Source organism: Cordyceps javanica, chromosome 3 (genome assembly GCF_051103115.1).
Source record: "Cordyceps javanica chromosome 3, complete sequence".
Taxonomy (NCBI): Eukaryota; Fungi; Ascomycota; class Sordariomycetes; order Hypocreales; family Cordycipitaceae; genus Cordyceps; species Cordyceps javanica.
In genome coordinates, this window is record NC_139297.1 from 681,595 (window position 1) to 695,520 (window position 13,926).

The following is a 13,926-nucleotide window of genomic DNA, read 5'->3' on the forward strand; positions in this document are numbered from 1 at the left end:
TCCCCAACCACTTCAGCACTGTGTACTTGCACTCAACGCGCCGAGTCTGGAATGCTCGTCGTACCAATATCATTCCAACCTGACGCCTTCCTGCCAAATACGACCTCCCCTGAGTCGAGCCATGACACGTCGTACTTTAATACTTACACTTTTACTCTGTCCGTGTAAAGCTGTACAAGCGTCACGCCATCACCACTCCATCTTTATCGAGAAAGTTTTTTCTCTTCTTTTATTCTCATTTTTCCGTGCTTTTTTATTTCGTTTTCGCGTCGCCTTCGTTGACTGTTGAGCAAAGACATCTGTAGCCGCCCGTCCATGTCCCCTTCACTGTTAACCGCCCATATGTACCAACAACCATGCAAATAGAAACGCCAATCCACAGAAAGAAAGAAATAAAGAAAAAAAAAAAAGGGAAACCATTCTTAAAAACCTGTCTCGCAAAGCAACGAGCTAATCCTGGACTGATCTGGCGTGTCTTGGTCTTTGACCGGGGGCCTGCTTTTTTTTTTCCCTATTCAGGCTTTTTCCTTTGTTTTAACCTGCGACTTTGTGGCTCACCCATCGGTACGGTCCAAGACATTCTTTTTCAGTTTCGCGACCAATATATCCACGTTGCATAACTTGACGCGCGCCCGCCACGCCCTTTTTTCGTTTCTTTTACCGAAAGACAAGGCGCAGCGAAGGTTTGGCAGAGAAAAAGGTCTCGCTCGTGACGCCGTGTAGCCTGGGTCGGTTCAGGATGGCACTCAAGCATCTCGCTAATTGGGCCACATTCTCAAGCCTTCTTTATTGCGGAGAGAACACGCAAAGGCTCACTAATGTAACCGCAGTTGTACTGTCTTGACGTTGGCTCCAAATGTGACTTCTCCAAAGGACTGGTTCGTGACAGGGACAGAACCAGTCACCAGGCGCGACGCGGTCACCCCTTTTGCACAAATTCATGTCATAACCGAGACATCGTAAAAGATCTCTCACATTCTTTTTTCAAGGTGGCAATGCTTCCTCCCTTTTCCCTGGCTTCCAGTCAGATGGGGGTCCGGTATACAGTCTGGACGTCAATACTCGACAAGGGGTAAGCAACAGCCTTGGTAAAAATCCTCTGGGCTTAGGGTGTGAATGATTCTCACTAGTAAAAGTGCGAGAAAAGTCGAAATATTTTTTGCACAGATTTTGAAGCATGGCAAAACTGCACGTCTTGGAAGTGACCGTGAATATGTAGTACAGGCAGCAGCCCCGCAATCACGGGGCATTGTACAACCAACGGGCTTGCCAACTCGTGCTCTTGATGGCACAATGCCAATTTTGAATGCACTATATCATACCCCAAAGAGCATCCCCGGTGATTAGTTTTCCTGCTTTGGTAGTGTGGGGGGATTGAGCGACGACATCAAGGCCCTGCAAAACACCGACTTCAATGCCTGCGAAATGCAGCTGCCTCCTGTGTGGTTTGAGTATTGAAGATTACACCAGTTCTCATCTAGAAGGTTGGACCCATGAATATCGGACAGGTAAGTGTACACCGTCTGCGCATTCCACTTCGCACTCACACGACCAGTCTATCGAAACGACGGCCGCACTTTCGTCAGTGGCGTTGCGCGATATGACGGCGATCCAGTATGGCGCGTGCCAAAAGACCCGGCTCTTCGATGGGACGCAGTGCAGGATGAAAACGGTTTGCTGAAAGTTCCAGTCATGAAGGCTCCTGCCGTCCACGGACTTCACGGTTTTGTTCTTCACGACGCCTGCTGGAACCTTCTGCAGCGATTCCCTGGGGCCAGCGACCTCTCGCTGGAGCGTCTGCTCAGCGTATGCGAGTCCTTGCCATTCCTGCTCTGGCTCAATGGGCTGGGCTGGGGTCACAACTACGAAGGCCTGTTCAGGTATTGGCCAGAAGGCTTTTACCCCTGGCTCGAGCAATTCCGAGTTACAGGCCCAGATGTGAACGGAGTAATATTAGGAGCACTCGCCAACCCCTTCAACGGACCAGGGATTGGGGCCACACTATCCAGTATTGTGGCAAAAGCTCCAAGTCTTAAGAACCCGGGTCGGCCGTTATTCAGTACAGACTGCTTTTCTCGCCTTCCATGGGAACTCTGTCAAATCATTCTCCTTCTGCTTCCCACAAACGACGCTCTGAATCTTCGTTTGGCCTCTCGAGTTTTTCTACCTCTATTTTCCATCATTGCCTTTTGGCAGTCACGCTTTCTTCCAGATGGCGAGAGGGGATTTTTATTCGAAGCTCGTGATAAAAGCATCTACAATAACCTTGGTAAACTGGTGAACCTCTATCGCCTTACCCGACGATCAGTTGCGGCCCCGGATATTCTGAATCGAGAGCGAGTGTGGCATTTGGCACAGAGGTTACTGGTTCTGACAAAGCCACCATTGATATGTAACATATCAGGAACACAAGCAGATGACCTGGATCCGCAAGGATGGCACTCGATTTGTAGCATGGTAAGGATGGGGGACTCCTCGAGAGGGGGCATAATACGAGACATTCCGCGTTATCCAACCACGACCATTGAGATCAAAGTGCCGTCGGGAGCTGTCAGGGTCGGCATCGCCGTAGTTGACACTGGCGTATGGGATTATGTAACCGGAATTCGACTGATTGACCAATCCGGAAAGTCTGAATTCGCAGGCTATCTATTTGAGGAAAACGAACAGTTCTTTGATGTAGTGGCTCTCCACGGATTGAGAGTGGCGATGGGCCGGAACGGGTTGAGAGCGTTACAACTCGTTGGTCCCGAGCAGCATACAAGCCGGTGGGCAGGTCGCACGGAAGAAGTGCCGATATCTGAGCGTCTCGTGGTCAACAGGCAAATCACGAATCTAAGAGTGACACTCGACGTAAGTAAGAAGTCCTCGCTTCATGCGTAGCGGCTGCTTTTCTGACATGAATTCGGCAGGGGTACAAGATCACAGCGATAGCTGTCCATGCGAAGCAGCCCGATGAAGGAGAAAACATGGCTGCACAGGCTGCATCTCTGAGGCATACAGAAATATGGTACCCCGATATTCCCCCGGAGAACTTGCTGCTCAATGAAGACTCCTTCATCGGCTCCGACACTCCGAGCACCGTCTACGAGCCCCTTTCCTGGATCCTTTTTGGCGGTGATCGAGGCGATAAACTCCCTTTTGTGCGGGGCTTACTCTATACTCACGTCGACGGCCTCCGGGGCTTGCAGTTTGAATACGATGACACTGCCGACGAGACGTGCCGCGACGCTAGCCCGGTGAGACTGGGCCACTTCGAGGATCGCCAGCCGCCGTTCAGTGCGCCGCTGCTCTCCATTAAGGGCGCACGCGGAGAGCGCATCTGTTCGCTCTCTATAGGCCTCGCATCTCTTGAATATGATGCACGCCCGGGGCTTTTGCGCCATGGGCATCCAGAGCATTTTGCTGTAAGAATTTCATCGCCACTTCGAAACAAGTGATCAAGATACTGACACGATGGCCACCAACGATAGATTACGACTAATAAAGGAAGAATCAAAAAGATTGGCAAGCGAACTGAGATGATGAAGATGCACGAAATAACGGTTGCCTCTGGAACAACCATCACTGGCCTGTACGGCCATTTTGTGGGTTACTAGAGTGTACTCAGATATGCTACCTATACTAATACTGTACAGGACCTGGAATGCGGCATGGTTAATATCGGCGTGATTTCGGAACGTCTTTAGGACCTTGCTATGCTCGAATGTTGTGAGAGTTTATCTGGTATAAACTGATCAGCTGTAAATGCTACACCTTTGGTCACCACCCGATGCGTTAAGATGTCAGGCATACAAGCATAGGGAACTGCAGCTTCCACTAGTTATATACAATACACATGGAATGAGTTTGCTCCTGTAAATGACCAGTCTTGAGTTCAGATCGAGAGGAGGGCAGTTTCGAGCTGCATCAATGCACTGTTGTGCCTTTACCGCTTTTCGAGAAGTCAAGTATCATCCCTGGAGCTCTTAAATCGGCGGGCGTGTATGGAGTTTAGCACGACAACTACTGACACTCATCAGGCCAGCACTAGCGGCTCAGAAGAGTGGACTTCCCTCTCTAGCAATGTATACTTGGCAAAACTCAGCATCTTCTGCAGAGTTGGCGTCAATTCCGGCCATGCTTGGCCACAACAATGGAGATGAAGATTCCCTCTGGCCCCATCCGTTATTGGCATCGCAATGGTCAATACCAGCATTCGGCACTGTATCACAGGCATTCGAATTATCACCAGTAACGGCAGAGAGGAAACATTCTCAGGTTACTTATGCTCTGCCATGCGACAAGATTCAGATTCACTGAGAAGAAGAAAAGACAGTTCTCCGTTGCAGTTCGATGTCGTGACATTGCATGGCTTTCGGGTGGCGATGGGCCCAAGAGGAGTACGGGCCCTGCAAGCTGTTGGTCCATCTAGAGAGACATGTTCTTGGGTAGGACGTACCGGAGAAGTGCCAATATCTGAACGCCTCATATCAGACAAAAGAGTTGATCGCGTGCGCGTTGCAGTCGATGTCAGTCGAATTCTCCTAGAATGGTAACGTGTTTCACTATCTGACTTTTACCATGGGGATACAAGATTACTGCTTTGTCAATACATTACGAAAAAGCTGATGAAAATGACGTGTACCGGCCAGGGACATTTGCTTGCGTCATGTAGCAATGCGAAATCCCGAAGTACCGCCTGAGAACTTGATGCTCAATGCCAATTCCTTTCCCTGAGTCTACCATGTACCAGCCGCTCTCGTGGATCAAATGTGGCGGGCGACAAGACAAAAGTCTAGCTCTCGTTCAAGGTGTGCAGGTGGCATTCGACGACCGTCTAGATGGCTTGCAGTTTGTGTACGAGATTGCGATGTTCCAGAAACTGAAAACTCTACTTCTGAGCGACTCAGCTGGTCTGGCCGCAGGATGATGGAAGAGGCGGTCTTCTCTCCTATTGACGGGGCCGGGGGTGAACGAATCTCCATCTGTTTCTGTAGGCTTACATGTTCTACGAGGACAACAATCTCCCAAATCACCTCCGTCATGGCATTATTCGGTACCTGACAGCGAGAACTACAGATTTCAAAGCCTCTACAGAAACGAGGAATATGCTAATATAGCCCATGCTCGAGCAGGTGAGCACTAATTTTGGCAGAACGACAATCCATGGCGACAAAGAAAACAACCTACGGATGAAAACAATCGACATTGCCGATGGTACAACAATCACCGGTTTTTATGGGCTTTTCGTAAATTCAGACACTACCCGGAAGTCGGAAATAATACTTACATGTATTCAGGTCTGGGGAGATGGGGTGGTCAATTTGGGAGTGATCTCCGACTATCTCCAAGTCATGTCGATAAAGGTTTCTTGGAACTCGTCAAGAGCGTCCGGCGTGTTGTGACGTTGCATACCAAGTGCTGTGTGGCCAAGGACCACTGCGTTTCTACAGGGAGCTCAGCGTCGAAGAGTTGTTCAATTTGTAGGCGGCAAACACATCACAATAATGAGGGTGGTGAGCAGAATAGTACTGCGCCAATGGTGCTTCTATATTTCATCATGCTTTTATTTTCGTAGCTACGCTCATCAGAGGCAATGCCCGAAGTCTCGGGTGCTTATCAGGCGGACGGCAGCTCCGCCACGCGGTCTCGGAATGTCTTTTCCGCCCGTGTCCAGACGCCAGCCGTTTGGCGGTCCTTGAGCTCGAGGAGGCTGGGGAGGAGCAGGCCGGAGTACTCGTCGCTGGCCTCGCGCGCAATCATGGTGGGCAGGTGGTCGATGGCGATGATGCGCAGCTCGGGCCCCTCGAGCTCGCCCGAGGGCGCGACCGTGGGGCTGTCAAAGGAGCTGTAGCCGGCGTAGACGGGGATGGGGTTGTTCTCGCTGTTGGGGTCGCAGCTGACGTCGCAGATGACGCGGAGGCGGCGGTCGGGCGTGGACAGCGTCTCGAGCGTGGTGAAGGGCGGGACGCGGTGCGCGCCCAGGTACACGCAGTTGACGAGGATGTCGGCGGCCGTAATCTCCTCAAAGGGCCCGCCCTTGGCCGTCTCGGGCAGATCCCACTTGACGAGGGAGGCCGCGGGGACGCCGGCGGCGTCGCAGGCGGCGGCGGCGCCGTTGCCGCACCGGCCCAGCGCGCCGATGATCATGAGGCGCGGGTACTCGCCCTTGTTGAGCGGCAGGGCCTGGGCAATGGACGAGCGGACGAGCGCCATCAGGTCGGCCGCCGAGTCGAACGCGGGGACGGCAGGCTGCGGCACGCCGGGGTGCAGCAGCTGGTGCGACCAGGACAACAGGGCGAGCGCCGTGCCGGCGTAGCCCGCGCTCCAGCCGAACGCGGCGACTCGCTGGCCCTTGTCGTTGACGAGGAACTCGAGGTCGTACAGGATGCCGTTGCCCTTGGCGAAGCGCGCGAGCTCGGTGGCCCAGCCGTCCTGCTTCTTGAAGCAGTGGTGGAAGTGAATAAAGTTGTGCGGCAGAGGTGCTGGTCAACGGTGTTAGTCAAGGGACGGGTCGACCCCCCCTCCCCCGCCAAGGGTCCTCGTTCACGTACAGCCGTCCGTGGGAAGCTCCTTCAAGCCCAGGATGATGTGGTCCAGGGGCGCCTTGACCCATGAGCCGGCAGGGATCATCTCAGCGCCGACGGCCTTGAACTCTTCATCCTTGTAGATGCGGTCCGCCGACTCTTCTACGCGCAAGACGTAGCCGGCGTCGATGAGAGCCTTGGCGGTCTGAGGCGACACTAGTAGGGCGGTTTTTGTCAGCTGTGAGCTTCTGGGTGGGCGATTTTGAGCCTACATACAAGGAGATCGCCTCTCGAAAGGCTTGGTCTCGGATCTGAGGTGAATGACAGTTGCCATGATGGTGATGCGATGAGTGGAAATGATCGAGTCGTGAGAATGTCGATTGAAAAGCTTTGCTTGTAAGTGATGTAAGTGACTCAGCATCCCGGCATCGGTACATTCGGTCTTCCCACCGATGTCACGTGATGACAAGTCGGTGCTGATGCCGGTAGCTACTTGAGAGCTAGACAGCACTGCAGATGTAGCGTAAGACTTTGATTTTGGAATACTGAGACTCTATCCTATAGTGAGAGAAGAATTGGGATCTTTATTTGTCCATTATGAACACTGATGGTGTGATGTGGCGGAGATGACTACATCGCGAGTTTATTTCCGCGTCCCAGCTACCCTAGATGTTACCTTCCATACTGACCGCGACGATAATCGCACAGTACGATTTAAATCGATAGATGGTGTGCAATTTAGCGAGTATCTCTATTATTTTTTGGGAAGTCTACAGTGCCATTATCTTTTTGCCCGAAAGCGTTCTTGAGCAGGGAATCTGTCGCTTACAAGTTTTTCTGCTATGGAGTTTTGTGGCATTGTTAGGTGTGAAATGATTTTCAAGAACAAGAGAGCCCTGGCAATTCTGGTTCCGGATTTTTAACCAACGATTCAATCACCATTCCTTCCATCAAGGCACGTTGCAAGGAGAGCCAGATCAGTGCACAGCATGTCAAGCACGCCACAACACAGACTCTAGCAACTGGGGAGTTGATTAATCCAATGATCCTCTACTACTCAAGGTGGGAGAAGTAGGGAACAACTGGCTGTTGCTCCTGACAAGCAAAAGAGAGTTCAAAGGGTTTACAAAAAGATGTGCCTGCGTATTTTCGGGGCCAGTTGTTGGGGTCGCGACGACGACAGCGACGCCCCCCTTCCCTCAGCTCCTGCTGGCACGCCCCTCAAGGGTAGAGGCCCCCACGATCATAACACAAGATTAGGGCCATCTGCGGCAAGCCTCTCTGGGGTGGTGGTCCGTGTCTGTGACTACTGGTAGTATCTGGTGTTGCGGCGCTTTGCTTTGGTCTGACATGGACAAGGGTTGGAGAAGCCCAGAACCTAGATGTCTTGATGGGGAGGAGTATGTGTTGTGTGTGGCCGCCGTTGAGACTGGTTAATAGCGTCGGCTCTCCGTAGAGCTCGCGATTCAGATGCGATGGCCGTTGCCATGTATCGGCCCCTGATTTGCGTCATGCGTCGATGTTAAGTAGGAGCCGTAACGATTTCCGGAACGATTTCCGGAACGGCTACGGATACTCCCTTGGTATTTGGAACGACTGACAGGATCATCAACAATAAGCGAAAGCCAGTACCACGAAATTTAGTACTTTTAGTAACTAATTTAGTATTCTTAGCAACTAATTTAGTACTTTTAGTAACTACTTTAGTACGTACTAATTACTAACCCTAGTTATATCTCGGCAACAGCGGAGGCATACTCCACCTTTAACCGGGCTAATAGGAAGATAACGATCGCACCTTCACGGACCCATTCTCAGGCCGTCATTGTTGCCATCATCCGAAGACTCGATTCAACGATGTCGCTCAACGACCCTGCACCTGTAAATGACGGTGAACCGAAGCGTGTCATCTTGCGTCTGCGATACAACGAATTTGAGGATGATGACAGCTCCCACACCGATGCTATAGAGGCGTACTTGAAAGCAATCGGGAGAGGGATGGATGAATGCGGACCTCTGGGACGACACTTTCCGCACGTGGAGATGCGTCAAGAGTACATGGAGAACAATCCTAGAGCCTCGTTCCACGTCACGCTAGACATGGAGGTGCACGCGATTAGAGAGCCAGACATGAACAAACTGCCGCACGAGATATACCGTGTTCGCCGCGGAACAGATGGAACGCTGTACGTTGTCTGTGACCCAGTTCAGGCGCGGCCGATGGGATTTTTTATTGTGGACGCAGAGCGCTGAAATTCGTGATAGCACCGTGTCCCGATTGCCTGATACGTGGTTGCTGCAGGCGCGGCAGTTCACGGATAACATGTATGCCTGGGGAAAGTTTTAGCCCATCTGCCGATGCAGATGCAGCGAGGAAGGGCCATCAGCAAAGGAACTCTTGGAGCGTTTAGATGTCTTCGTTCGTTCAATACGTGCGACAACCCCTTCCGGAGCTAGCCAACTTTGTGCTGTTCACATTTGAGGGATCTTTGGGAGTTTGGAAATACTGGCCAGGCAGCCTGTTGCGCAGTCACGATCAATCATCGAGGACTTGTTACCTGGAAATCGATGCTGGGCTATCGACCTGGCTTGCTATGGGATCCGATTCAACTACCCTCAACTACCCGTGCCACCACCCAACATCCGCTCAACTAGATCAGTAACGTCCGTCTCCCTATGGCTTCCACCTTGAGCAGTGATGGATAGCGCTGAGGCTAACGCTACGAAGGCGGATGGCCTCGATAGGCGCTGACCTGGGGAGGCTGCTGTGTCTGGGGAAGGGCATCTGGCATTGCTATCGCTGCTTGTGCATGTCCGCACAGTGGACATCTACCAGCAGCCGTAGCGGAAATTTGTCAAAACGTGGGCAGCCGTGATTTTCTGCCAGGGCTCCCTTCCTGGCCATTTCGACCTCAGCCGTCGGCTCATGCAGAGTTGCGTTCATATTCAAGAGACCCGCTTCAACTCCTAGCGGCCTTGTCCGGTTTGGGAGTGCTCGATCTTGCATCATCTTCTCTCTCAGGGTAATAATCGAGCCACCAAGGGTTCTCGGACCATGGCGCGTACGTGACTTGAGGGGCGGGGCCAACATCCACACCAAGAATACGGCTGACTTCGGCCCAGCCATTTGAACGATGTGCGAACCGCTCATCAGGTGTCAAAGCCCGCCGTGAATGATGGTTCAGTGCTTGAATGAGCCTCTCCGCTTCCCACATGCCAGCGTACTCAGAACCGTGCTCGTCGGCCAAGCGCTCCTCCAGAAGGCGGAACCAGGACCCTTCTGGTAGACCGTGAGCCATCCTCTTAACAGAAAACAACTCCCAGTAAGGAGGGAAGAAGCCACTGGTCTCCATGTCAATAATACCAGAAACTTGCTTATCTAAAACCATTATGTTACTCCAATCCAAGTCACCGTGGGTGAACACGTTCGGCATGCCGTGCAATGCCTCACACCTAAGCCGAACATAGTCTACGGCGCCATCACACCAAGTATATTCCTTTATTCGCTCCATAGTGAAGTCAAAGCTATCCCGTAGGCCTGGTCGAAGAGGCTGCCGGTCTAAAAGGGCAGCTTTTATGGAGGGAGATTGTAAACGGCGAAACTGGCCGATAAGTCCAACCACCTGGTCTGCCAAGTCTTCCCTCTCCGGAGAGGACAGGCTAGGCCAGGCATATTCGAGTGTGACTCCGGGCACCTTTTCCATGATAAGGTGCTCGAATCCGCTCGTCGTATAGAAGTCGTAGACACGGGGTACTGGTACGTTTGTTTGTTCTGCGATGAGCTCGAGGTTCCGCCGTTCTGCAAGGAGATCAGATCGGCCATGTCGCACAGATTTTCGAATCGTCTGATCTTCTTGGACAGAGGTCTCTCGGTTAATAATGCTCCCGTCTGAGAATGGATGCGCTATTTGACGTAGCACCTTGACCACTCCATCAGTAGAAGGACGTAGTTCGGGGAACTTGGCCTTGGCTAGGTAGTCGGCTGTTGCTTGGCGCCGAGTTTGAGCATTTGGTGCATTGACAAAGTACAGCCCGTCTGGCACTGGTTCATCGCGGAAATCGACCATGGTTTTTACTGTTGCTCTGTTTGATAGCAGCATGAGTTGAGAGGAGAGTTGGGAAGGCATTCACGGAGCGGTCCCATTTAATATGCAAGATGGTTGCCTAAAAGCAAACCAAGTACCCATGTATTCAAGGCGGTCACTCCTCAGACCTCCTTTCCCATATTATACGAGGTGTATCGAAGGACTCTTAATAGGCAAAGAGCTCAAGAACTCGACAAGGGCTGTTAGGGCATTAGGATTAATAATAACGTTTCTAGCATATGAAAAGGCCAAACCACAGGAGTATCATCTACATTTTCGTGGTCGGCTAGAGGAGGAGCTTTGGTGGGCCAAGGAAGCACTATTAAAGTCCCAAGCTCCTGTCAACCACACGTTACCCCGAACCTCGACAGGAGGGGGCATATGGGCAAAGATAATCGCCTCTGAAAATTTCGACGCACTCGAGAGCGCACAGAGCTGTGGTGACGTTGCAGGGATCGTTGCAGGGATCGTTGATGGGGAGTGGGCTTGCGCTGCCACATGCTTTTCAATTCGCCAGTTGCGTTGTTGCCTGATGCAGATTTTTACCACGGCAAAAATTACTTTTTTTTGGTTCCCTGTTTTAAGAAAACGGCCAGGAAGAAATGGCACAAATTGTTCGGAATAGCCGATTACAGCACAGGTTTGCGTTCTGCTGCGGTCATGATCTTATGGATCGGGATGGGTTTCTGGCCCAGGAGCTATTTATCAAACACCACATCTATCGGCTCCGCTACTACTCCGTACAAGCGAATCCTCTTAATTAGGTTACGGAGATTAACTCTAATGCCTAGTCTAGGCCCACAGATATAGAATGACTACGTTATTAACCTCGCGATTTAATTTTGATCGACTTGACGTAGAATTTGCAGCACTTACGGGATACCTATTCTTCATCACTAAATGGGCTGTCACTTATCGTCTTCTGATTCATACCTTGGTGATGGGTAGTATTCCGGATCGTCCGGTGCACTACGCAGGCCATCCGCATCAGACTGCTCGGTATGGCGGTTCACCGATGACGCCCTTGGCCTCTTGATCTGTCGGGGCATCTGGCTCATGGGCGGCTGCTCGTCACATGTATCCTCTCCTGCGTTCGAATTGTTGGCAGTCTTGTCTGGTGGGCTTGTCTGGTGGGCTTGTCCCGGTACAGATTTGATCGTCAACCATGTCAGAGGCCTCCGAGCCTTCTGAACGCTCTCAATCCTTCATCGCTGTTGTCAAGCCCGCGTCTCATTGGCGAGGGCTGGCGTCTAATTGCGAGGGCGAGGATGGAGTTCTGTAAGCAGCTCAAAACAGAGACTGCCTGCGGCAATCTGCCTCCAGGAAGCGCCAGCAAAGTAACACGGTAAATTTCGGCGAGAAAACAGCGCTGGAGGGTTGCGACAGCTGCTCGTGGACGGCAAGCCGGCGACACGGGCAGGAGGGAGTTCTTTATAGCTGGCGCGCAAAGCAGCGATACGCTAGTAGGGGCTGGGCGGGTGCCGGAGGGGAAGGCCGCGACATCGAGATGGTATAATAAGGGAAGGATATATTAAATTAGCCAAGGCCTATGTATATAAATGAGTATTACTTTCTCCTTATTGGAATTTTCATACAATAGCTTAAGAAATCAAATTATATCCCATTATCTTATTATATTTCTCTAATTTATATACGTAATTGAGTATATCTCTCTATATTGGTATGCTCAAGCCTACCTTCAACGTGACACATCCTCAGTCAACGAGCGCTAACCCAAGTATTGAAAAAGTCCAGTGCGGCATTGGACTTTTGCAATATTTGGGTTAGCGCAATCCCCGCGCTGCGAGCGACTACGGTAGAAAATTTCTCAAATACGGAAGGCCTGGCGTCTGAAGAAATGCATACCATTACAACCCCTGCCTTGACTATGCAAGATGTGCGTCGAGCAGGCGTGACATCTGTGGCGCTCTTTGTCACTGAGACCTCGATCAAACAAGGTCGCGGCCAAGTCCCTCCGGCACATTTCTTCATACATCAAGAACAATGAAACGCAGGATTCCGTCCGGGGAGCTTACGGCAATGACCAGCGCAGACGTGCGGTTTCCTCGGCGGAGATTTTCGATAGCCGTGGAAATCACATCGAGATTACCCGACCTGCAGCCACAACTGTATAGCTATGTTGCACAGGAATAGCGGTGAAACGCAAGTGTAAAATCTTTACAGGGGTAGAACTCTATGTGCAACGAACCACTGCCGAACAGAAAAAAAGGAAAAAGAACAAGGAAGAAACCTCGGCCGTCTTCTCTCGTGGCCCTGCCATAATTCGCTGCAACCCAAAACGGTGTTTTCATGCAACCGCGCATTTTTTCATCTTCATCTTCCCAGGGAAGGCAGTTCTCGCTCATAGGTATTTCTAGTTTTGATGGAAGCCCATCAAAGTGGTGGACTGTGAGTGCTAGAAGCAGACTTGCCGCGGTAATCCAGCAGGATGTGCGTCGGGGCCAAGCGGCGCCACGTCAGTCGAAAAAGCTTGGGCCAGATATCGTAGCCCAGCAGAATGTCGGCATTCCAGAGCAAAGAAGCCGGCCATTATGCGACCCAGACCAAGATCGTCAGTGAAAGTCAAAATGAGCCTGCCCAAGTAGGAAACTTGACAGGGCCGCGCACGCATGCGGTGGAGTGGGATTAGAGTGGGCGAGTAAGTTTTGTCTAGACCAGATGGCACAGCGAAGCAGACGAACGATCGAACGTGTGCGGGTTCCCGGAGCCGCTGCATCCCGAAAAAAAACAAGGTAACTGGGATGTGTGATGTCGTGGCTGCTGTCAGGCGGAGGGCTCCGCGCCGCGACACGACTTTGCGGGACGCGGCCATTGGTTGATGGCAGAGAGGCTCATTCAGCCTGCAGCTCTGAAAAAAAAAAAATTGCACCTCTCGTTGGACAACTCGGACACGGAGTTGCAGCCTGACATATCCTCTGTCTTAAAGCACCCCTGCGTGGCTGAGCCATAGTCTGGCCACAGAAAGACCGTCCCCGCAAACCCCAAAGAAGCCGAACATAGTTACATGCAATGCATAACGAACTTGCAATGCATAACGAACTTATCGACAGGGCCTTGCGGGACCTGATGAACAGTACTTGCTGCAAGTTGGAATTGTCAAGCAATGCCTTGTCGGTACGTGGTCGGCCAAGGCATCCGAGGTCGCCGGCCATGATATTAGCAGGACCAGAGACTGTTTGCATTTTTGAAAGGCGCCGGGTTCTCCTGATGATTAGAACAAGTCATTGGAATACCTACATCCCACGAGGTACTCCCCAAAGGAAGGCCGTCCCAGTGGAATCAAAGTAACGAGCTAATGCAGGACTGCAACA

The 13,926-nt window shown here is 51.6% G+C and overlaps 4 protein-coding genes across 4 annotated transcripts; 2 read left to right on the forward strand and 2 right to left on the reverse strand.

Annotated features, from left to right (window-relative positions):
* Positions 1 to 1,692: 1,692 nt before the first annotated feature.
* Positions 1,693 to 3,689, forward strand: V2A60_004434 (uncharacterized protein; the record flags this gene model as incomplete). Its single annotated transcript, XM_083255754.1, has 5 exons — positions 1,693 to 1,938; positions 2,632 to 2,853; positions 2,913 to 3,407; positions 3,474 to 3,587; positions 3,639 to 3,689. 5 exons carry the CDS (start codon positions 1,693 to 1,695, stop codon positions 3,687 to 3,689), a joined length of 1,128 nt encoding a protein of 375 aa, XP_083111880.1.
* A 1,912-nt stretch (positions 3,690 to 5,601) lies between these two features.
* On the reverse strand, positions 5,602 to 6,843 carry V2A60_004435 (saccharopine dehydrogenase (NAD+, L-lysine-forming); the record flags this gene model as incomplete). The annotated part of the gene is made up of 3 exons (XM_083255755.1): positions 5,602 to 6,467; positions 6,537 to 6,725; positions 6,786 to 6,843. The coding sequence occupies 3 exons, from the start codon at positions 6,841 to 6,843 to the stop codon at positions 5,602 to 5,604; spliced, it is 1,113 nt and encodes a 370-aa protein (XP_083111881.1).
* Positions 6,844 to 8,366: 1,523 nt separating this feature from the next.
* On the forward strand, positions 8,367 to 8,856 carry V2A60_004436 (uncharacterized protein; the record flags this gene model as incomplete). The annotated part of the gene is made up of 2 exons (XM_083255756.1): positions 8,367 to 8,695; positions 8,775 to 8,856. 2 exons carry the CDS (start codon positions 8,367 to 8,369, stop codon positions 8,854 to 8,856), a joined length of 411 nt encoding a protein of 136 aa, XP_083111882.1.
* A 613-nt stretch (positions 8,857 to 9,469) lies between these two features.
* On the reverse strand, positions 9,470 to 10,576 carry V2A60_004437 (kinase-like domain-containing protein; the record flags this gene model as incomplete). The annotated part of the gene is made up of 1 exon (XM_083255757.1): positions 9,470 to 10,576. The coding sequence occupies one exon, from the start codon at positions 10,574 to 10,576 to the stop codon at positions 9,470 to 9,472; it is 1,107 nt and encodes a 368-aa protein (XP_083111883.1).
* Positions 10,577 to 13,926: the final 3,350 nt, after the last annotated feature.